General features: G+C 30.2%; 2 protein-coding genes across 3 annotated transcripts; one reads left to right on the forward strand and one right to left on the reverse strand.

The window, feature by feature from the left end:
• Window positions 1-3,431: 3,431 nt before the first annotated feature.
• LOC114192112 (protein CHUP1, chloroplastic-like) lies at window positions 3,432-9,214 on the reverse strand. 2 transcript variants are annotated; one of them, XM_028081704.1, is made up of 9 exons: window positions 8,481-9,214; window positions 8,223-8,314; window positions 7,348-8,076; window positions 5,436-6,794; window positions 5,207-5,338; window positions 4,838-5,019; window positions 4,485-4,596; window positions 4,101-4,244; window positions 3,432-3,716 (listed from the first exon to the last, which is right to left on the reverse strand). In XM_028081704.1, the coding sequence occupies exons 1-9, from the start codon at window positions 8,563-8,565 to the stop codon at window positions 3,693-3,695; spliced, it is 2,859 nt and encodes a 952-aa protein (XP_027937505.1). In that variant the 5' UTR covers window positions 8,566-9,214; the 3' UTR covers window positions 3,432-3,692. The 2 variants fall into 2 exon arrangements, with proteins under 2 accessions (XP_027937505.1, XP_027937504.1); XM_028081703.1 differs by having other exon boundaries at window positions 3,434-3,723.
• Window positions 9,215-21,695: 12,481 nt separating this feature from the next.
• Window positions 21,696-24,208, forward strand: LOC114190893 (piriformospora indica-insensitive protein 2-like). Its single transcript, XM_028079963.1, has 2 exons — window positions 21,696-22,354; window positions 22,854-24,208. Exons 1-2 carry the CDS (start codon window positions 22,142-22,144, stop codon window positions 24,072-24,074), a joined length of 1,434 nt encoding a protein of 477 aa, XP_027935764.1. The 5' UTR covers window positions 21,696-22,141; the 3' UTR covers window positions 24,075-24,208.
• Window positions 24,209-24,840: the final 632 nt, after the last annotated feature.

The raw sequence follows: 24,840 nt of genomic DNA on the forward strand, positions 1-24,840 counted from the left end.
AAAACAATTTCTAATTGAAAAGTTAACATAGATTTAACTTAATTGGACAAGTTTGACCGTAACGAACAAAGAATTAAAATTATGTTATTTTTATAAACTAAAATTAAGTTACACATAGTTAATTCTGTCATATAAATATTTTTAAAAAAATATTTTAAATTTATGTATGAACTAATTGTGAAAAAAATGGTAAACTTAATTTTTTTATTTCTTTTAGAGTATGTTAACCGGTGTATTAATGTGCATTGGTTCCATCTTTTTATATTGAAAGTGAGAATAATTAAATTCATTAATTAAAATATTATAAATGTATATAAAAGATTTTATAAATATAAAAATATCGTTTAAAATTTCTAAACAATAACTTTATGATACAAATAAATATTTTGAAATTTCTAAAATTTTTACTAAAAATAAGAAAAAAAAATATTTTTTTTGACATATTGTTAGTTTTATACATTTGTAATTAATAATTTTAAATATTGAAATATTGTTTGTTTTTTTAATATATAAAATTTTGTTAAGCTAAGAAGAATGTTACAAAAGTTCATCAAGAAATCAGAGAAAAGAAATTCAATGAAATATCAATTTGATACTTTAATTATTATTTTTTTAAAACTTTTTAGATGTTTAACACTATTTTTTGTTGGTTTTTTTCTTAATTTAAACCTTCTTATGTTTAATTATATTTTATTTTTTAGTAATATTAAAACATAGTTATTTAATTATTTTTTAACTTTTATTGATGAGAATTAAATAAAATATTAAACACAACTATACAACACTTATGGACATTTTTATCTTTTTAATAAAATAAACTGCATTAGTGGCTATTAGGTTAGATTTAATTTTAATCATAATTAACTATGAACTTTTGAAAAATTTAATTAATGAGTATTAGATCAAATTAAGGTGAACATGTATTAAACTGCGTAAACTACTCAAATGTTATTATGAAAACTTAAATATTATAATGAAATGTGTTTGAAATGTTTAATAAATTTAATAAATTTTGTTTTAAAAAGAATAAATCCATGTTTTTTTAAATAAGACCAAAGATTGAATTTGTCTAGAATTTAAAAATAAAAATAATTTTTATTTTTATTTAAAATTAAAGATAAAAAAATATATTTAACTCTTTATATGTAAATATATATGTGAATAGACGTCACTTATAGTTCACAATTTATAAAATTCAATTTATTTAGCGGAATTACCGGTTGTGAATTTAGGTCTAATGAAAGCTTTTCGTCGTGCACAGCATAAGAAATCAAGATTAAAATTTTTATTTAGAAAATTTTTCATACTTAATTGTCAGTAATACTTTAAATATATTGTTGCTGAATAATTAAAGAAAAAAAAGTGTAATAAAAAGTTATTTTTGTAACAATAGATCACATTTCTTGATGAGTTTTCATTATCGAAACAGCCAAATGGAAATTATAATCCACTTCAAAATTTTAGCTAAACACTTCATCTACATTTCGTTTTCATCCCTTTCTGGAAAAGGGTCGGCGAAGGGAAGAAAAAGTGAATGTTGGTAACTTTAGTGGCTTAGAAATCTGATTTCCTTCATTATCATAAAAAATTGCACCTGAAAATTGCAATGGTTTGCATTTCTCACCCATCAGTATGGTCTTCTTCCACAAGCATTCACCATCTTCTTCTTCCTTTATTTTCTTCCAGCCTTGTCGCATTGACTTGTTGGTTTTCTTTGTCATCTTGTTTGAGATGGGTAATGACTCTTCTTGCTGCTTCCTTTTCAAGCACCAATTTTGATTGATTGCTTTCAGGATTTTCTGTATTATTTTTTGAGGTAAAAAATTGGGAAAATGTGATTGATTAGGGGCAAGTTGGGTTTTCTCTGATAATCCCTCAGTATCTTTTGCACAGAAAGGTACAACACAGAGATGGGTGAAAAATCTTGTGGGTGAGTTCATATGATTGTTGAAGCAACTCAGATTGTTCATCTTTCTCAAGTAAATGGGAGTGATAATGTTAAACGTAAATAAACTTGCATTCAACTTGGATTTATAGGCCTTTTGTTGGTGAAAAAAATGAAAAATATATTACTTCTTCATTTTATAAGTTTCTTTATTTTAAAGGAGTCAAATTTGCAATAAATAAATAAATAAATCTTTTATTCTATTATAATTACAAAGTATATATTGAATTTATTAATTTTTATAAAAAGATAGACGTATATTTTTAGTAGAATTCTCTCCTTTAGGTTTTTTCATCTAGAACAAGGCTTAATATCTTTATTAACATGGATTATTTATTGTTCAAGCTAACATTAACTTTGAACTTATACAATTTCATATAATTTACTTCATAGTTAATGTAACAACACTAAAATGGAAGCTAGGACAACACAAATTTATATCAATATTAATCATGATACAATTATACTTAAAATACTTTTTCTATATATATATATATATATATATATATATATATATATATATATATATATTGAATAACCACACCTATTTAATTTCATGAATGAAAAATATTAAACGGAAAATTTGAATCTGAGTTGTCATTCACTAACGTATTTACATGACACACATAATGTAATAAATTTATGTTAAAATTCATTAATGTATTAATTTTTTTCAAAAAGTAATTAATAATACCATTAATTAGTAACCTTTAGTAACAATACCATTAATTAGTAACCTTTATTATTAAAACAAATGGTATCAATATTATAAAAAAGTTTATTTAGTCAAAATTTGAGTTAATTGTATAATTTATTATCAGATTTTTCTCAAATTTTACGTTCAATTTATGTTTCTTACAAAATATATATATATATATATATATATATATATATATATATATATTTCTTTTTTTTTAAATTTGGACTCGAAATTAAAATATGTTTGTTTCTTAACTTTAATATTTTGGTCCCAAATTTAAAATTAAATTAATATAATTCTTTTAATTTTTCTACTTGTTAAATGATGTTCTATAATGACATGCGAACCGATTAAAGATTTTTGACACATTTCAATTCAAATGTCAACTTAAAACACCATTTAACAGGTAAAATAAAAAGAAAGAATTAATATCATTGATTGTAAGATTGTATCCATATATTTTTAAAAAAATTTAAGAACTAAAATATATCAAAATTTGAAATAAAGAAGAATTTCAATTTGACATTTAAATTTTTGAACTAAAAATATATAATTTGTTTATTTATTTATTTTTTCCTTGTTTAAGTAGAATAAATTATTTTAAACCATAATTTCTAATTCGAACTCGTCGCAAACTCTGACAAAATCATCTAGCTGACCAAATTTAGATACAAATATTACTGTTGAACAAGGGCAGAATGGGTATATTTTTCAATTAGTATATCTCAAAATATATCAATTTAATCACATGTAATTTATTTATACTTATAAATTGAATTTTGTTTATTTAAATTAAAATTATTACACAAATATTTACTAGTTGATTTAGTTAGCTTTTTGCCGAGTGAAATTAGCATTTACTACATTGAATGAAAATTGAGGCAGAAGAATGACATATACAGCTGACGAGGTAACATACATTACAGAACCAACTACATCTGTGAAAAAAACAAAAAAATCTTTTGTTGATCATCTATTTATGTTTCTGGTTACTACTATCTTCACCTGCTGGAGCATGGATGCGGCTTCTTAGTTCTTCAAAAGCCTTCATGCTCTCTGTATCGAAACCTCCTGCAAACTAAAAAGAGTTGCACTTTATTTATTTGAGGTTGCAGCAAGAAAAATCTTGACCTATCGAGTTACCAAATTTTAGTCCATTTGTTTTTTGTTTGTAAAAGGAAAAAAATGCATAGCCTATTTCTTGGGCCAACTGTTTAAGGGCCCAACTTGTCCCATTACAAATTTTGACAGTTCCATATTTCATTAGCTGATGCAATATATATATAGACTTTTTTCTCAGGTTTTAAAGGAAAAGCTCTAGCAGCCAAAATAATGGAGTTGGAAGCAGGTAAGTAAACTTTGTTACACTTCAGCTTCCTAGTTTATCTATGCAAAATCAGTTTATGTTCATGAGAGATGTAGAAGTGAAAACAAAACCAAGAGCCTTAAAATTACCTGATGAACACGAAACGCAAAACGTACTCCTTGCACAATTAAAAACTCTCTGTTTGGTTCCTTGTCGGGTCCAGATAATATATCAAGTTCAGATGCAACACGTTTCATATACTTGTTTGCCAGTTGCACAGAGGAAAGCTTGATCTGCAGTGAGAGAATTACCAGTAGCAACTACTAAGTGACCTTTTAATAGCTTCAAACAGAAGCAGGCATCAACAGCAAACAAAGGCCATGCATTTGTTATTATATTTTTAAGTTTGTATTTATCTCTATTTTGGTTAGTTGAAATATTCTTACTACTAGTAACTAGATCATTTTACCTTCGGGAACAAGTTCTTTATTTTTAACAGGAACGCAAACTGATTCTGTAATTTAGAAGCATACCTTTCCCATAACTCCCGTATCTAATAGCCAAGTTACTGGTATTCCAAACTCTTTGAACCGCGAAATAGCCATATCTCTTGTTCGTAAGAGTGCATATACGCTTTGCTCCACTCTAGAAGCAAAAATAGAGAAAGATGGAAATAGATCAATTAATAAATAAGCTTCATTCTATATCTATAGAGAATAGCAAGGAACATGTACACCAAGAAACATTATAACAAACATGTTTATCACATTCTACATTTGTGACTTGAAATGTCTGAATCTCCAGCATTTAATCAGACATAAGAAAATAGTTTACATTCTACTCGGATAAGAGTCATTCTAACTATAACATGAACGATGACGCTTACTTTTCAAGCAACGAGTACATTTTCTGCAAAGCAACTTCACATGGGTGTTTGGGATCATCAGTGAAGGTGGAGACTTGCTTTTCCAATTTCATCAGATCCATATATTCAAAAGCTGCCTCCCTCAGCACATCAGTTTTCCCTTCGGGCCAATCAAAATGCTTGAGAACAGCTCGTTCATCGACCTTGTAAAAAGGAATATATTGAGATGAATAAAATGCACATTGGATGTGAAATTGCAAAGGACGAATGCAATTTATGGGGGAAAACAGCAAAAAGAATCAACTTCCATACTTTCTCACAGTCTGCAGTTTATATGAATTAGTTTCTGGAAGCTTGTTAATGATAGCTAGAAATGACACAAGCACTTACCAAGAAGGAAAGCTCTCCATCTAACCAGTTCACAAAAGCCACTAGATCTTCAATCTTATTGAAGGATGCTGCACGAACTTCATTTGCCAAGGACAAGACAAAGTCACCCTGTGTTTCCACATCGGCTTTCACCTAGGTCCATATCCATTAAAAATAAGGTTCTAAAATTTTTAATTATAGAAATGACAATATGAAAAAATAACAAAGCCGGGGTGAATTTGTAATGTACAGCTAAGAGGAATGATGATCTGTTCTCAATCTCCCCAATCATGTTGCTCCTAGCATCAGATGCATAAGTTGTAGAAGAAAATAATGATGAAGTTTCATTCTTTTCCTCTCGTTTCATCAGTGTCTGATAAAATTCAACTAGCTCAGGAAAACGGTGAACATTATCAGAAGCTAATGCTCCTCTTGATAGGTTTCCTAGTGGAGTGGGAAGTGGTCCACCTGGTGGTGCTGGTGGTGGTGGAGGAGGAAGAGATTCAGACGGAGGGCATGATACTGCATTTGAAGAATTTGAATTTGTACAAATTGGTGCACCATCAGATGGTTTAGGAGGTGGCTGAGGCACCCTAGGTGCCCTTTTCTCAATGTGGACAAGGTTCATCTTGCTAATGGTTTGACTATCAACATTCTTAGCATAGTCAGGATGATCGTTTGAACTACCACAAACATGTGTCTTCTCCTTTAATTGAGCGAGTTTTGATGGAAAAGACATTGTCCTCTCTCTTTCAGCCTTGGACATATTCAAATTTGAATTGCCACCAAACTTTTGCACTCTCACTTTCTCAGCCTTTTCCTTAATTTGTTTTTCCCTTTCTAAGGCCAATTTATGGCGGTCTTTATATGCAGGATATTTTCCATCCAGATACCCAGCAACTGTCTTAGACATCAATTGGAATGAAGATGCAACAGAATTTAAGGATTCACAGGATGAAACTCTTCTTATGCTAGGAAGAGCCAGAGTTTCAGGAGAATTAGAAGGTTCCTGATCATTCTGCCCAAAGGTAGTGATGGCTACAGAATCACCAGCATTCCTTTGCATCAAGGATTCCAGGGAATTCCTAGGTCTATTACTCATATTCATCCTGCTTAGAGAGCCACCAGAAAGATATCTGGCTGGTGATGAAAGAGCACTTGAATCATCTTTGCTTTTGCCCCATTTCTTCAACTTTTGGATTAAACTAGTTTTCTTGCTAACACTACTATGTTTACTCATAAAGCTGTCAATGGAAGAAGCATTGTCAAAATCTTCACTGCCTGGTGAAGAGGTATGAGAGAAGTAGCTATCAATATCTGTATCCCCTTGTCCATGCTCTGATCCTGCATATTCTAACATTAACTGCTTAGCCTTCTCCTGTGATTTTGGGCTGAGACTTGTGTTTAGATCACGGGTTGATAATTTTCCAGGAGGTGCCTGGTAATTCTTCAGCTCATACCTTAAGCATGCATTTACCCAACGAAGATATACAAGCTCTTCAACTTCACTGAACCTATTAATTTGGAGTCCTTCTACTTGCTTTAGCAAGTCTTCATTCATATGCCTCAGGCTACTTACCTCCTCTTTTACCTTGGAAAGCATTTCATTCTGCAGTTCAGGGCAAAGCATCTCAAAATGAAATTATACTCATTGCGAGTAAAGTTTATAAATCTAATACTAATTTACCACTATCATGAAGGAACTACGCAATCATTTTCAACATTTTTTCTCAAATAATTGATATCCATATACATCTTCAAAAGAAATTGCTTCTAAATGTTACATTCCCCCATTAATCAATAAACATACAATAGATCACACCAGAAAGAACATACGGGTGTCAACTAAAAATAAAGAAAAAAACTTCAGATTCAGTTTCTTTTATATTTATATAAACTTCATTTAGTTAATGCTTGATTACTCTCAATCATTGAGGTTCTCATTACTTTCAACCATCATTTCTTACTTGTGTGGCAAGTATTCAGTTGGCTGACAAGGTAAACAACGAGGACTTATTGATGTTAAATTATTGATTAAAAAATATAATATTAGGTAGCTGAAAACTTATCATACACTTGTCCAACTATGAGTAATTCTTAAATATTGGTTTCATGCATCTGTTTAAGTCACAGAAGGACAAAGTTTACTGTATGAATCTGACCTCATTGGAGAGTTCTGTAATTCTAGATTCAGCAGCATTGAGTTTAACTGTCACTTCTCGCTTCTCGTGTTGAAGTTCTTTATTTTCTCTCTTAAGCTCCACAACTTCAACCTCCAAGTCATTCAGAGCTTTCAATTTCTTTCCAATTTCAGCATCTTTCTTGACAACCTCTTCTTCCTTCATCACTAGACTGGAAACTTTTTGTTTAAGCAATAACAACTGGGTTTTTGCCTGGTTAGCCTCAAGCTGTATCTGCCTTCGCAGTTCCTTGATTTTGCTTCTTGCTGCCTCAAGTTCTCTCTTGGCAGAAGCTCCATGTGTGAGCTCTTCTTGAAGCTTCTTCCTCTCTTCTTGCAAGGAATTAATGGTCATTTTAAGCATATCTATTTCTACAGTCTTAATATTCAACTGCCTTTGCAACTCCACAAAGTCCGCTTCCTGCTCCTTCAAACCATAGTACTCCAGCAATTCACCTTCAAGTTTCACTTCCCTCTCTTCCAATTCCCTCACTAGATTCCTCAACCGTTCTAATTCACTGGCATTGTTAGCCATGTCAGTTTCATAAACTTTGTCTTTCCTCTCCTCATCAGTCCTATCAGCAAGTAATGGAAAATCAATCTCTCCAGATAGAAGGCTTTCAAGTTCAGGAGAAATATCATCTTCAAAGTCATCGGTTCGATTGGTTACGCTGCTAATTAACATAACCTCCTTTTGATCTTCTTCTTGCCTCTGCAACAACGTCAAATAATGTCACAAAAGTAATTAAACATTCCAATTCTTTTCCATTCACATGAAGACAAGAAAGCAAACAAAAGAAATCCTCACGACCACCATAAACAAAATTGAATTCAATAACTTCAGTCCAATATACTCACAATCTTCGTGGTGAGACCATCAGTAGAATGAGTAACCTGCTCCTGTTCTGTACCCTCATCTTGACTTTTTCTAAATCTCGCTTCACCATGTTCTGCTCCACAATGAGAGAATTAAGTTCAACAAAGAGGGTCAGCTTTATTTACCGGAACAGTCATCAACATGAAGCTAGATGAGATCATTTTGCATGTTGAGAAGTGAATTGATCAAAATCTATGAAAAAATAATAACAATAATAAGTGGTGAATAAGCACAAGTACCTGATCTTGAGTTATTGACATTCAGCTGCTTAACTGTGAGGGCTGCAATGGAAGCAGCAACTATCACCCCTAACCTGACTATCATGAATCTAGAGGCGGCATCAATGTCCTAACTATACCCATTTCCCCCAATTTTCATAACAAAAAGTTCAAATCATTGGAGCTTTGAAAGTGAAAACCAATGACTCAGAATCCACAACTGGGGCAGAACAGAATATAGCAAAGAGAAATCCCGGAACAAAAGAAAAGCAAAAACCAGATTTAGAAACGCAATTTCCAATCTTTCACCTTGGCACAAGCTTACCAAATAGAATTCCTTGCACTATTTTGATACAAAGAGACACGCAACGAACAATAGCTAGTGGGCAATCCGGGCACACAATGGGTGGGTCTAATAAGTAACCAAGATCCGGTCACAAGAACGTTATGAAGTTACACTTAAACGCAAGCAGAGAAACAAGATTTGCTGAAAAGAAGTTGTCAGCGTAAAACTATAACATGAACAAGCTTCTCCTAAGGTTTTTTCCCTCCTCGTTTTAAGGTTATTCCTAATCCTATTACATGGCTCTGGTAATTTATATATGAATGAGATGAAAAAGGAAAATACGAGAAATTGGTTTGACTCTTGCCCCTCTTCACTTTCATTTGCTGTAGCCGTTTTCGCCCGTTGTTGCTCGTTCCAGTTTCCCCCTTTAAATTTTTCACATTTGCCTCTACCAGTCTTGTTCCTTTTTAACTTCTTGTTTTCAAAGAATCATTCTTTTTATTTTGTTCCTTTTAAGCTTTATTCCGTTTCTAACATTTAAGTAAAATATATCTGCAACTGATTACAAACTAGGTGATAATAATAATAATAATAATAATTTAGAAAATGAAATTAATAAAAATAGTTTTATAAACTGGAACTAAATAAAATTATATTATATCATAATGTTATAAAAGTCATTTGTATGACTTGAATATAATGTTGTAATATTCAACTGTACATCTGATTCCGTTTGACATTTGTTCAACTACCAACAAGAATACAACACAGCAAGAAACTTAACTACGACTCATACCACAGACTTTCACTTTATAAACTTAAAAATAACATAAGATTCTAAAATCTTTGTTATACTTCACCGTCGAAGCTGACTTTAGTGGATTAATGTTACTTATTCACTGAACAAGATTCCAATCTTTAATATATATATATATATATATATATATATATATATATACACGATTTTATTTTAAATTGGATAACTAAGTAGCCACATTTATATTATATCCTTCAATTGAAATATACATTACAGAATATAAAATGTTAAGAAATTATACCATTAATTTTTTTCATTATCTTACTAAAAATAATTATGAAAGAAAGAAAAAAATACATTATTATTGGTAAAAGAAAAGTTAAGAGAATAGATTTTAAAATATTTCAAGAATAAATTAAAAGAGTATACACAGATAATAAAGACGAGATATAAATAAATAGATTTTTGAGTAATTTAAATTAACTATAGTGGAGACTCTGAAGCACCAAAATGGTCGTAATCAAACTCAAATACAGTCATCAATAATTGTAAGTAATTTAAAGATGGAACCTCTTTCTAAGTGCATGATTAGGCTTAAGAGTAAAAGGTGTTTGACAGAATTATATAAAAACAAAAACATTTTTATATTTGTTGGGAGGACCCACGGTATATTTAGATCAAGGACTTTCAATTTGTCTTATTTGTGGCAAGGTGGGTCTATTCTAGGGCGATCTGTATTAGGATTGGCACACCAATGTAACAATGCCCAAGTTTTTTTTTTTTTTTTTTTGGAACAATAGGGAAATAAAACAGGAACATAGAACTTTAGCCCAAAACAAACACTACTTTAACAAAAACATGAATTAATCAGATTAGGCTCTTTTTAAATTTTTGTAATAGAAAAGGCTAAAAAGAAGTAGGTTGTGGGGTTTATCCTCTTTCTTCCATTAATATTATTGAATATTTTTAGCTAGATGAGGGACAGTTGCTTCCTTGTCATTTCAAAATCACAATACATTTACACCATTTGATCAAACAATTCTTTGTAAGGGACAAATATTTATAAACAAATTTTCACTTAATTTATTTAAATCTAAACAATAAACGTCAAAAACCAATTAAAAAATGTCTAATTAGTTTATAATATTTTTATTTATTCTATTTACTTCTTTATCTTTAGTTATCTTTCCTTGATGAAATAATTTAAACTTTTATTTCATTTCTTACTTATTGTCATTCACGTTATCTTATCAAACTTTAAAAAAAAAGGTTATTTCATTTAGTTTAGTTTTTCTATTGTTACGTACCCATCTAGTTTAAAAATGTAGGCTAAAGAATCTCCTAAGGTGAGAAAGCACTAGTGTACCACTTTCAAATACCAAAAACAAATGGAATATAGGACCTTTAATAGCGACCAACCTCTTCTTCTCGTAATAGTACAATTAAATGATGTTTTCGGTATACTCTCTGGGTTAGAAGAAGAGACTAATATACATTTATTTTCACTTACAATATAACAAAAAAGATTTGAAATATGTGTAACAGGTATGTGGAAGTAAGAACGGTGTATCATAATTAACTTAAAGCTCATTTATAACAATTTGATTTATTGATCCTCACCCTTAATAGTAAAGGAAATAAGTTATGGAAGGGTGTATGAGTTTCAATTATAAGGAACATATGGGATCATAGGACCAAAATTGTGTTTAGACAAGGAAAAGTAGATGTAGAAGAAATATTTACTTTGACACAATTAAATGTTTGAGCTTTGACGAAGTATAAAGTTGGTAACTTTAATTTTTTTATTCACACTAGATTTATTGTCCAATTAAGTGCATTCATTCTGTTACTTATAAATATAACCACAATCACAAATAAGGGATTGGGTAGGGACCAAGAATGCCTATCAGGAAGCAAGAAATGTGAGTTAGGTGTTTTGTCCCCTCTCAAGACAACTTAACCATGTCAGGCTTTTAGTCTGGTGCTTGTTCTGTCTGTGCAAGAAATTAGTGAAAATTTTTGTCTCATACAACTCTTAACATATTTAGAGGCAACCTAGAAATATCAATAAGATCAGATGCAGCACAAAGGTATAGTAGTAAATGGATATGGAGGACTAAATAACATAATGCAAATCCATTATAATATGATGTTTGATTATAAACAAAAACTTTGGACCTAATATAGCTTTATGGACACTATATAAAAGTACTTTAATTATTAAATGGGAAGTCAGCTGAATTTTGTTAAATTTTGGTTGTATGATCTCTACAATAGATAAATGTTTTTCTAATAGGATAACACAGTAAAAAAACTCTGTAATTATATATATATATATATATATATATATATATATATATATATATATATATATATATATATATATATATATATATATATATATATATATATATATATATATATATATATATATATATATATATATATCATCCCTTAGATTTCTAAATTTTTTATAGTAAGAAATAAAAAGTGTTTAATGGAAACTTTTGTTGTTATTTTCACTAGTTTGGATCAGTTCAGTTCATTAAGTTAAACGAAGTTAGATTTGTAATGTTCCGTCAACATTGTTCTATCATACTAGTTGGAAAAATATATCATAAAAATACTCTATAAAAAATATATTAATAAAATGTAAATATTTTTAAATTGACCATCTTCTAAAAGATCATTCTCTCGTACGAAATATGATAATAAAAGTAATATGCAATTATACAATAATGATCATTTTAAAGTATATATATATATATATATATATATATATATATATATATATAAACATCACCATCACCATGTTTCCTTCATTATATACATATTGGAATCATGCATATAAATATAAATAAACTCATATTCAACCACACATAATTATAGCTAAATATGAGCCATTTTCTTATAAGACTAACAAAAATAATGATAAACATTTTCATTATAAGACTAATATTTTCATTATGGTGTCAAAATGTCACAAAAGATTCCAAAAAAAAAAAAAACTATCAAATGACCAATTTTATGACCTATAATATGTTTATAAATCAATTTAGAAATTAAATTTCTAATTAAAAACTAATTTAGAGACTAATTTTTTTTTGGTAGCCAAAACTTAGGTAATTAATGTTAGTTAGAGATGTCGATATGAGTTTCAACTCGTGAGCCAATTCAGCTCATCACGGGTTCGAACCGGGTTGAGTTGAGAAAAATTAAGTTATTTTTTAAAAGTGGGTTGAACTCAACCCGACTCACTCAACCCACGGGTTAAACGGGTTCGAGTCAGGTTGAGGGTGGGTTGACCCACTTAACCCACCAACAATTTTTTACAATTCTTTTTAATAATTTTTTACTGTCCCTAATTATATAGGTTCACAATCTCATATCTTTAAATGCTAAAATGTTGCTCAATAATATTTGAATAGTTTGAATGTTTAATTAATTTGATTGTCTAAATTATATACGCTGATACTTTAATCTTTAACTATAATCTTTATAGTAAACTACTCAATCAAATTGTCTTATAAACAAATTTTTCTAAGTTAACATGACAAAAGTGTGTAGTTTTTTTATTTATATTTTGTTGAATAGCATGACAAAAGATATGTAATATTAGCCATGTTTTCTTGTACTATATGGACACTTTCTTGGAAATAATTCATCATATATTGGTGGTGAATATGATGAAGACATTGGTTCTTGGTTTTACTGTAATTGTCATCTCATGGATTGGTTAAAACATTATTTAAATATATGAATACTTAAAAATAAATACATAAATATATTTTTTATGTGGGTTGATGAGTTAATCCACTTAACTCACCAACCCGTGATGAGTTAAGCCAGGTTACAAAATTTTTGACTCACCACAAAGTGAGCCAGATTGGGTTCACTCATTTTCAACTCAGCTCGTGGTGAGCCAACCCGGGGTTGACTCACTTTGACATGTGTAATTTTAGTGACAAATTCATAATAAAAACTATTTTAGTTACCAATTTAGAACCAATTATAATTTTTTGATATTATTTTGGTTATCAATGATTTTTAATTTGTAAATTAGTATCTAAATTAGTCACTAGAGTGACTAATTATTTTTTGAATTAATGACCAAATCATCACCTTTCATAAAATCTATACTTTCAAAATAACCATCATATTTCACAGAAAAAACTATCAACTTACCTAAATCACCCCATCAATCTAAGTATGCTTTCAAAACTCATCCTTACAATGGAAAAATCTACGTTTGACTATCCATTTCAAGAAAATGAGAAAAACAAAACTTGAAACAATAATAGGGATAAAACAACCTATCAAAACTAAGTTTTTATTGGTTGAACATTATCTATTCGAGAAATCTTAATTCTCAACTATATATATTTTGGTCCATTCTATTCAAATTTGATTCTTTGCAAATCAAATTCCAACTCAATTTTCTAATTTTTTAAAAATCGAAAGTGAGAGAAAGTAAAAAATTAAAACATTTAATATTTGACACATAAGTCAAAATTGAAATTTATTGTTGTAAAAGATTAAATAAAACTTTAAATATAATTAATGTTAATATTTTAAAAAATATAAATATATTTGATAATTAAGAGAAACGTATAAGATTTTGTTAATTCATCTTAAATCCTTTTAATAGTCACATTAACATTTCTTTGGACATTAACAGAGTTAGATGAGCATTACTGTTATGACAGAGATGTTTCTATAATGGAGATGTATGTGTTGACGAAGGAGACACATACTAATGTAGTATTTAATAAAAAATGAAAAAAAATAATTTATATATTTCAACTGAAATTCAAACTCACTCTAACAAATACAATGACTAGGTGTGTGGGGTGTGTGTATGAATTGAAAAACTAAAAATTATATATATATTTGTTTTACTTTCTACACAGTACGATGGAATATCCACAAGCTCCATGGTTGCAAAAGCATATGCTTGGTGGAAGTGGAGTTGGTAGAGGTCCAATCACCTTTATTTTACTTCTTATATTCAACAACCAAAATAATACAACATATTTCAAAATGTTAAATCACATGTACTATACTTTATATAATTAAAGAGATGGAAAAATAATACATGTTTATAAGAGTTCTATGTTTTATTAAAAAATACATTCATATATCTAATAAAATTTAGATTAAGCTGCTTTTCTTGTCACCAGAGTTTGATCAATATTCAACCATGGGATTTCGATTCTCTTATATGCATAGGCGGATCTGGTCTCCCAATTTTTTTTCTATGTATAAATTAGTATATAACTATTTAATTTATTAGATTAATTGGATACAAGTTATTTAGATCATGATTAATTTGATGGAATTATTTGGACTATAAGTTTACATTAATAATTTTAAATAACATCCCAATGAGATTCTTAATAATTTTTAATTTTTCAGCATACCTATCCAGTAAAATTGGGTGTCTGTATCACACATTTTTGGCGCAGGTGATAACAGAGACATAGAGTGAAACACGTTATTAATGTGGAAAAAGTTTAAAAGTATGCAAAGGCTCAACTTTTTTTTCAAAACGCATTTAATGTTATGATAATATTTCTGTCAATAAGTTTAGGAATTTCTTATAAAAGTAAAGAAATTTAAATGCTGCCTAAAAAGACTATCATAATAGTTAGTTCATAAGAAACGTACACTTTCTAAGTTGAAAAAAAGGAGCGTGTAGCAGTGTAGCATTGGAGTCTAATTTTAATTATTATAGCAGATTTGGACCAAAAAACTTGCCTACTAAAACGATGCATGTTGCTTTCGCTTCAATAAAGCCATTGTCTATTGAAGCACGTTTATGCTAATAATTACTCGATTAATGTGCAACTTTTGTAGGTGGGGTAACTTAGGTTAAACAAGGTAATTTCTTGCTATGTTATAGGGCTACTGGTGGGGTGTGCTTAGCAGTTTTCTCTTGGACCCTATAGACTACAAGGTTTGTAGTGTAATTTTAGTAGAAAGGTTCATTTGAGTTCAACTTGAGTGAGTTGAGTAGTAAAGAGGTGAAGTCTGAGATATTGACTTATTATCAAATTCATTTGTTGTTTGGTCTAGACGCTCCTAACTCAACCTGTGGTAGGTTAGATGGACCCATAAATTTTAATTTATTTTAACAATCTTAATAATGCATAGATGCATAAATAATAGTCTCATGATAAAATATAAAACTGTCATTTTAATAAAATTATTTTACAAATGTATGTACGTTATAATATATAGTTATTGTAAAGTTTAGTTAATTTGAGTTAGATTGGATTCCCATAACTTAAGATTTATATATTTTTTATTAATAAACTTAATTCTTATTTTAATTTGATATATTAAATAGAATATAATATAATTCACATAATTAAATCAAATTAGAATGGAAAAATAAAGCACTAAGTTTATTTAAGAGAACTAGCAGATAAGTTTGCCATAGAAAATTCTCTATATAAGAAATAGTTTTTATAAGAGACATCCAAATATTTGATTAATTAAAAAGTTTAAGTATAAATAAATATCAATTAAATTAAGTTTTATTTTATAAAAATATTATATCTTTAGAAAGTGAACCTTTTTTCCTCCTCTAATTTTCTTGTAAATTTTTTTACACATTTGTATACTTATTTAAAGATTGGAGTGTAAGACACTTAACGATAAAGTCTACCTTTCTATCTACCTTTCTATCTAATCAACTTGTTTGACGACGTAAACCTATCTTTTTCTCTCTTGATGGTCTTTCGGTAATTTTGTTATATGAGTGCTGTTAATTTTGCTACATGAGTGATGTTTAGTGTTTATATGCGTTATTTAAGAACTATTGATAAATTTCTGTTCAATTAAAATTATTACGGTGTGATTAGATCTGGATTTGAGTTTTCCCTCTTTTTTTTTCCAAATAATATGGGTATCTAGAGGTGGAGGAATTTGAATGTACTTGCTTATAGTCAAGTAAGAGAAACTAGATATTTTAAATTGGTGTGATCGTTAAATGGAAGAGTGGTGATGCAATACTGAATATGAGAAGTTGAATTGTGTGTTTATGTTTCTGGTTGTGCCTATTATTGCTAGTGGTGAATGGTGAAATGCTTTAAAATGTGTTTATACGAGGAAGGGATGTGTGATATATGAATGAATGAGATGAAATGCTTCGTATATAATTAATGTGATGGTGGTATTTTGATTAGATATATGATGTAATGGGATGTGATGTGATTTGATTGAGTAGAATGTTTTTTTTTTAGAGAAAAAGTATTTCTCTCATTTTGAACTGAGGGTTGTTCGTTTGAACAGATTTTCTGTTTGAAAAGAAATCAAAAGATGGATCAGTAGATTATTGTGACGTTCATTTCAAATGACTTAAAGGTGAGGGATTGCAACGATTTGTAGGATGCGTGCATTTTAAAATTTCATAGGAGTATAACAGATTTGAAGGGATCAGTACAACAAAGACAATTTTATTTTGAGTCACAATTTATCCGTGTGTTGTTCATGACTTTCACGGTACTGTGCTATTTCATTCAAGAATCGATCCATGGTTCGTTGGATCCAATCCCATGATTGTTTGGAACAAATCTGGGAAATTTCATAGTAGAGTGGATCAATCCCATGTATGGTTAGAACCAATCCCAACTTGGTAGATCTAATCCCCTCTTGTTTGTAATGGATCTGGTCGACTTGGAGAGTGAGATTCTATCCCTTACTCGTGGATCCGATCTCTTGTGTACGTAACATTTTTTACAATACTATGAAAAAATTAAATTATTTTATTAATTTTTATAATTTATTTCTTTCAATTGTAGTAGTAAAAAAAATTATAATTCATACAAATACTAATTTATATTACTTATTACACAAAGGACAATATGGTAATCTATCTTTTATATATATTTAATTTTTTTTCTTAATTTTTCACATCAATAAAATCATTCACAAACTCTCTCAAACTTTACTTCAACCTTTACTCACAATCACCTCTAAATCCCTTAAAAAAAACAATACACATTTCACTCTAAAATCCACTTAAACCCTTCCACTCCCTCTCCCTCTCCCTCGAACCCATCCATCCAAGTGAACAAAGCCTTAGAGTGTATTGAATGAGAATTAAATTAAGAGATTATTTTAGATTTTATCAAGTATTATAACTTACATAAAGGAAAATATTTAGGTAATGAGAGTTGATGGATGTTCCTATAGCAGGAATAAACATTTTTGACAAGTCATAATGAGCTAACTCTATTATATGGAATGGACATAGATCTTATTATGAAGTTGGGTAGAACCTAAATATTAAAAACTAAAATATATCAGGATTCATTTGATAGGTACAAAGTCTCTGAGTCTAATTCAAAGCACAACTCTTCCTAAAGTAGAAAAATTTATAATTGGTTTAGTTAATTGCGAACAACATATGTATTGATTAAGATTTAATGTATATGTTAATACTTTGAAATATTTATGAATTCTTAAATCTTTTAAATATACTAGCTTACTCTGATATGTAATTATGTTTCTATATGTTATAATCGTGTATCTACATATTTGCACAAGAGCACGAGATAATGCAAGAGAGAGTCTTTAGTGATGAATGACTCATTAGTTGGTTGTATAGACATTTATGTATATAATTTTTTGTATTTTACATATTTCCTCTATTTTTTGGGTGTTTTATGTTTTAGAAATTTTCTTAAATAAATTTATGAAGAATATTGTAATACATATATCATGTACTAATTATGAATGCTTAAATTAGTTGAGTGGTTTAACTGATCCAAGGTTTACACATTGCAAATAATCTATTAATTTTTTGTGCTAATCGTTTAGTGTCATCTACTGAACTTTGAAAATATATTGATATTAATACATTTAAAGAATTTTTAATATACATTAAACATAGAATTCATTAGTATATTTTAAATACACAACAAATAAACACTACTAAATTTTCAACAAGAAATCCGGGAGTATAAAATTTTGGTATACTATAAAACATATAACTATATAAGTTTTATCATATAAATAAAATTTATGTTTCTGAACAAAAGTATATTATTTTTGTAATTATAAATTAAATTTTTTTAAATAATTAAACTTCTGTTAATTTTTTAATGATTTTATTTATTTTTAAACAGTGTTAAATCTCTGATTTGAACAGATTATTTCATTTAAAAAGTTAATCTAATGAGTATTAATCAAATTAAATATTTATTTATCTTTTACAAATTCAACTTTATTGTAAATATTTATTTTTTATAATTATTTTTGTTGTATATTTTATTTCAATTTATAATATTAATTTTTTTTAAGTTGTTCTGCATAAAAAAATTAAAATCAACTCATTAATACTAATAAAACTGTGTTTATAAAATTGAAATATGCAATAATATGTAAAAGAAAAAATAAAGATTAAACTAGAAGTGGTATTAAGAAAGTTGAGGTGTTATTGTATGTGAAGATAATTGTATAGTAATTTATTGTGAAGAGAGAGTGGTTAGTTATAAAAGGACAGCGACATGAATTGTGGGGAAGAAAGTGACCTATGAAGCTACATTAGTTTCTCAAAGAAAGGTAACAAACTTGTGCTGCCTTTGGCTACATTTGCTTTAACCTTTTTATCATTTCATCATCCCCATCCCCTACTTTAGTCTGGTCCTTCTTCCTAAATTCCCAACACTTTCTTTTTTCTTTTCTTTTCGATCTTCTCTTTCATCTTCTTTCCATTCTCATCAAATTTCATTTCTGAATGCAATATCATCACAACTTCCTCTTCAAATCATAACTACATTTGTGTTTTCTTTGACTAAAGAATAAATTAATTAATTAAATAACATGGAAAAGAGGCAATTTCCTCTCTCTCTCTCTTCATTTTTAATTTAACTTTTCAAAACATTTTCATTCTTCTTCCCCTCTTCATGGATGAACATAGATGGGTACTCAATCTTACTTTCATCAGAGTTGGATGACTCATTTTTTCTTCTATTTTCTAGTTTAAACGTTCATAATGTAAAAAACGTAAACAATGTGTTAAAAAAAATCACAATTCTATTATTTTAAAATTTTGAATTGAAAATTAAAATAAATATTCTCAAAAGCAGTAATATTAAAGTCCATAGATGTTTCTACTCTGGTGGGAACCATTTTCTAAATGTTCCAATCATAATAAAACTCTTGCCACACTAACAAATATATTAAAAAATATACCTTTAGATAATAAACCGGTTAATTTGGTAGCAAATTTCTTTACTTATAAATAATTGTTGCCTCCAACTGTTCTTCATCAACACTTATATTTAAGGTTGTCAACGCGTGGGTAGAGTACAGGTAATAGCTCCTCCTTACCCTACCCGCTGAATAAATATTCGCTTCGTATCCGTATTTATATTCGTCGGGTATCCATTATGTGGGTATCCACCTATTTTTTCATATCCACGGATATTCACGGGTACCCGCGGGTATTTACAAAATTATTTAAAAAACAAATATTTAATCATAAATTTAAATAAAATAAAATAAAATACATCAATGTTATAAATTTTAAATAAAGTTCAAACAAACTCAAGTTCATAGAAGTCTAAATAATTATAAAAATAAATATAAAATGACGTTCAACACAATGAAAATTCTTTAATTAGTACTTTGATCAACAAGTCCACCTTCTCCTTGATTCCTGAAATATAATCAAATAATAGACCTCAACTGCCACGTGCCAAGTATTCTTATTTTGATTCTATCATTTGACAACAAGCATACCATAAATGTCACTGTCTATATAGGGTTTGATGTATATGTCTAATTTCAAAGAAGGGAAAGAGAAGAATGTCAAGGGATGTACTTGGAAGAAGACAACGTACCAATACTTGAAGCTGGAAGAATAAAGACAGAAGACAAGACAAGATGTGCAACTTAGAAAAAATTAGGTCAAAATGATTTTTATTGATTAAAGATATATGAGGATATTTTTGTGAATTAAAGTTTAGCGGGTATGGATATTATGATACCCGTACCAGTCCCGTTAACATGCGGGTATAAAAAATACCGGTATCCACAGGTAGCGGGTATCCATTTTTAATATCCATTTTTTACCCATTGCGGGTTTTATCCACGAATATCCGCGGGTATGAATATTTTTTACATCCCTACTTATATTACTAACTCTTATTTTCTTAATATATATTTATTCCATTCAGAAATTGCAAAAACAAAGACAGTAAAATACGAAAGGCCACATTGCCTATTTTTATATAAACTTTTTTCCAAAATTAGGAATTGAAAATTGGGAGAAATAATGACATAAATGTTTGACAAAGTTAATATTAAATTGGGAACAAGGAAGAAGAAATTATTAGTTCCGGCCGGGCATCTTACTACTATAGTTCATGATAATTACTGTGCAAACCATAAATTCCGCAGTAATAATATTAATAGACACGAAGCCAGTCTAGATAAAGTTTATTTTGTTAAAGTGTAAGCAATGAATGGATTCATTGAAGGATTGATCGAAGAAGTTCAGAAAAGGAGATTTTCTTTGGCTTTAATTAGCAAGCATTTAAAACTATGTCCACTATTAGTTTTGTTTAGCAAGTATTTACTGTGGACATTTGAGTGTGTGGAATTGAAAATAAACTTATATAGGTAGGTACAAATTTTGAGGAAAGAAAAAAAAAATAGTGAAGGTACAAGTATGGTCCAACTGTTACATGTAGCAATGTGATTAAGTGGTGTATCGGAATATGAAAAGGTAGCTAGTGAGGTCTCTGTTGTCCTTTTAGTTTCCATGGAGGTGTCAAAAATACACCAGCAAAAAACACTAGACAACGAGGCAACAGCGGATAAAAACCTTATTTGTATTGCATGTTTTTACATGCACCTCTTCCTTTTGCATGGACATGGTCCCCTGCTACCAAACGCTCTTTCTACTCTTCAACTAATCCCTCAACCCTATCCCTTTATTGCCTTCAACCACCAATTACACTTTTTAAAGCCTATCAAAGTTCTCACTACTAACACACATAATTTCCATCATACTTATTTCTCGTCTAATAATGGTAATGAATAAGACAATCATATAGGGTGTGCAATTTCCATAGCGTAGCTGCATAAAAAGGAAACACTGTTTTTTAACTTTTTTTTTGCTTCCGTTTTATAGGCTTCTCAGTTGCTTCTGCTCTGATCATATTAATGCCATCGTTATTATGACTTTGAGCTTCGAAAACTGTGATAAGATATTGTGTTCTCTCTTAAAAATTATTTATATATATACTTCCTTAGTTTTTTCTATAAACACCACAAGAAGGAAGAGGTCAGGCTTCTTGCTCAGCTTTTCTGTTTCCTCCATTCCCACTATCCTACCAAGTCTGAGCATAAATTCAGGATCTTGTTCTTTCTTTCTTCATACTACAACCCGTGTTCTTCCAAAACAACAGTAATTTTCTGTAAGGTCCCGTGTTCGGGTACTCCTCTAAATACCCACTTCATTCTGTTTTAACTTTCACCCTTCTTTGCTTCTCTTCTCACTTTCTTCAACTTCCTCTTCCTCCATCTCTAAAATGATAAATGCACATGTAACCCATCAACCATAACATGCTCTTGAATTTTGAATTTCTTTCGTGCTTGGTAATCCTATTTTGACTCAACATCATGAAGAGCATCAAGACTGTTGTTGCCCGTGCCATATTTCTCACTTTCATCCTCTCTCTGAGTGCAAGATGCCGTGGACAAGAAGACCTTGATATTGCTCCAATGGAGAAAGCAGAGCAAGAAGCTCTATACTCCACCATTCAAGGCTTTGTTGGTGATTCCTGGAATGGCTCGGATCTCTATCCGGATCCTTGTGGTTGGACTCCAATTCAGGTACCTTTAACCAGACACCTAGCTGTGCCATCGTCGGTAGTACTACAATACATGTTGTCTAGCAACTAGCAACTACTTTGTACTGTGCTCGAGATAAGTTTTGGGTAGTGAAAATTTGTTTTTGTTAGGCCACCGTTTCTTGATTAGTGTCAGAAGGAATAGTATAGCTACAAGGGTATGGTTCCTGTTTGGTTAATGACTTGCACAGACTTTTTCATAATCAACAGTGAAACTCTTAACACAAACCAAACACCCTTATTTTTCACTCATTGAAGATTTTTGTTAATTGTTTGAGTCCATATAAATATGACTTTGCACTCAGCTTCATTAATGAACGCTGAAGCTTTTTACTTTCTGGTGAATTCTACCGTTTCATCCCTAGTGTATCAATTGTTTTTCAGAAGTTCTCCTCCCTCTCTTTTTTTTCAGGAAAAAGTTCAATTGTACATTCAGCCATTCATTTGCTTAATTGTGATGTATGTGTTGTTTTCTTCTGCAGGGGGTCTCTTGTGATCTGTTTAATGGGTTTTGGTATGTTACTGTCTTGAACATTGGACCCGTCCATGACAATTCCCTGAGTTGTGCTCAAGATTTGGAGTTTAGGCCACAGTTGTTTGAGCTCAAGCACCTAAAATCTCTATCCTTCTTCAATTGCTTCCAATCAAAAAATAGCTTTCCAGCTACCATTCCCGCGGGAAACTGGGAAAAACTTGCCAGCAGCTTAGAATCACTAGAGTTTAGATCAAATACCGGTCTCATTGGAAACATTCCCTCAGGTTTTGGTGTCCTCAAGAACCTCCGATCACTGGTACTACTAGAAAACGGTGTAACAGGTGAAATACCATCAAGCATTGGCAATCTGGTGAAGTTGAAGAAACTTGTTCTTGCTGAAAACCACCTTAATGGGAGGATCCCAGATGTTTTTGATGGGATGAATGAGTTATTAATCTTTGATTTAAGTAGTAATTCGTTAACGGGGTCTTTGCCTTCCACACTGGGAAGCTTAACTTCAGCATTGAAGCTTGATGTGAGCCACAATCAGCTTGAAGGGAGTCTTCTAAAGGAGTTTGGTAATCTTAAGAATGTGACCCTTATGGACCTTAGGAATAACAAATTGAGCGGTGGATTGAGCTTGTCTTTGCAAGAGATGCAGTCATTGGAGGAATTGGTTGTGTCCAATAATCCATTAGGTGGAGACATGAGGGCCCTAGAGTGGGAAAAGCTGAAGAACTTGGCAATTTTGGAACTCTCTAACACGGGGTTGACAGGGGAAATTCCTGAGTCTATCTCAGAATTGAAGAGGCTAAGATTTTTGGGACTTAGTGAGAACAAGTTGAGTGGCAATCTGTCACCAAAGCTGGAAACTCTTCCTTGTCTGAATGCACTTTACCTAAGTGGAAACAATATGACAGGAGAGATTAAGTTCTCTAAAGAGTTTTTGGAAAAAATGGGAAGACGTTTTGGGGCGTGGAGAAACCCCAACCTTTGCTACCAAGTTGGAGTAACTTCAACAAACCATGTTCCATATGGGGTAAAGCCATGCCAGAGAGAGGTCAATTTGTTAGAATCTAATTCAAAAACTCAGCTTACGAATGGGGATAGCAACCAGACTTTCCATTTCATAGCCTCTAAGGGGTTTTCTAGCTGTGCTAGTAATGGCCTCTGGTGGACTTTGATGGAAGAAATATTCATGATGGGTTTAGTTCTAATTCTTATATAGCTCTCTAGTCTACAACAATTCACCAACCTTTTAGGTGTTACAACAACAACTTGTATGTTTTTTATGTTTTGTTCTAACATGGTCTTGTCAACTTATTATATTTTGGCCAACAAGTTAGTTATTGAAACATGATACCTCAGCTTACTTGTTACATGCACTTCCTAGTTTCCTTTTGTCCTTGCAATGCAAAGGTTTTTTTTTTCTTTAATGTTTCGAGGTACCAAGAATTCTCTTTCTCAATTTTCAGCACAACTTTTCACCGAGAATTCTGTACAATTGTACCATTGGAAACTTTTATACATAATATGGACCTCACTAATTAAGTACTAGGCAATAATCTGAAATCACTTTAACTGTAGAGTGTTTTGTTGCCTGGTCATTCATTTTATCTAAATTTGAATCCATTTGTGCACGCTAAACTATAGCTGCATAACAAATTCACTGTGCTCCAAAAATGGGGTAGCTTTCAGCAGAGGATTGTCGTCATCTCTAGTACCAAATGGAGAAGTTTGGCTTTCAACTTCACGGAGACAAGAAGAATCATTTGCAATGTTACTCATTTTCCCTCCTGCTCAGTTTTAAGGACTTTTCTTGGACAGTAGCTAATTTTTTTTTTCACTTAAAATTTTAGGAACATTTTCAATTTGCAATTTCGCACTTCAAATTTCAGGAATATTTCTAGCAATTAAATTAATAAGTATTACTTATATTAAAAAGAAATAAAAACAGTAGAAATGTGAGAATATTTGTAATAAATATGTATTAA

This window comes from Vigna unguiculata, chromosome 7 (genome assembly GCF_004118075.2).
Source record: "Vigna unguiculata cultivar IT97K-499-35 chromosome 7, ASM411807v1, whole genome shotgun sequence".
Classification (NCBI taxonomy): Eukaryota; Viridiplantae; Streptophyta; class Magnoliopsida; order Fabales; family Fabaceae; genus Vigna; species Vigna unguiculata.

Coding starts and splice junctions, on each gene's coding strand:
- LOC114192112 (XM_028081703.1), bottom strand. CDS start 8,565: ATGATAGTCAGGTTAGGGGTGATAGTTGCTGCTTCCATTGCAGCCCTC. Junction 6,795..7,347: donor TTACAGAACTCTCCAATGAG/GTCAGATTCATA, acceptor CCTGAACTGCAG/AATGAAATGCTTTCCAAGGT. Junction 5,020..5,206: donor ATGGAGAGCTTTCCTTCTTG/GTAAGTGCTTGT, acceptor CCTTTTTACAAG/GTCGATGAACGAGCTGTTCT.
- LOC114190893 (XM_028079963.1), top strand. CDS start 22,142: ATGAAGAGCATCAAGACTGTTGTTGCCCGTGCCATATTTCTCACTTTC. Junction 22,355..22,853: donor GTGGTTGGACTCCAATTCAG/GTACCTTTAACC, acceptor TTTCTTCTGCAG/GGGGTCTCTTGTGATCTGTT.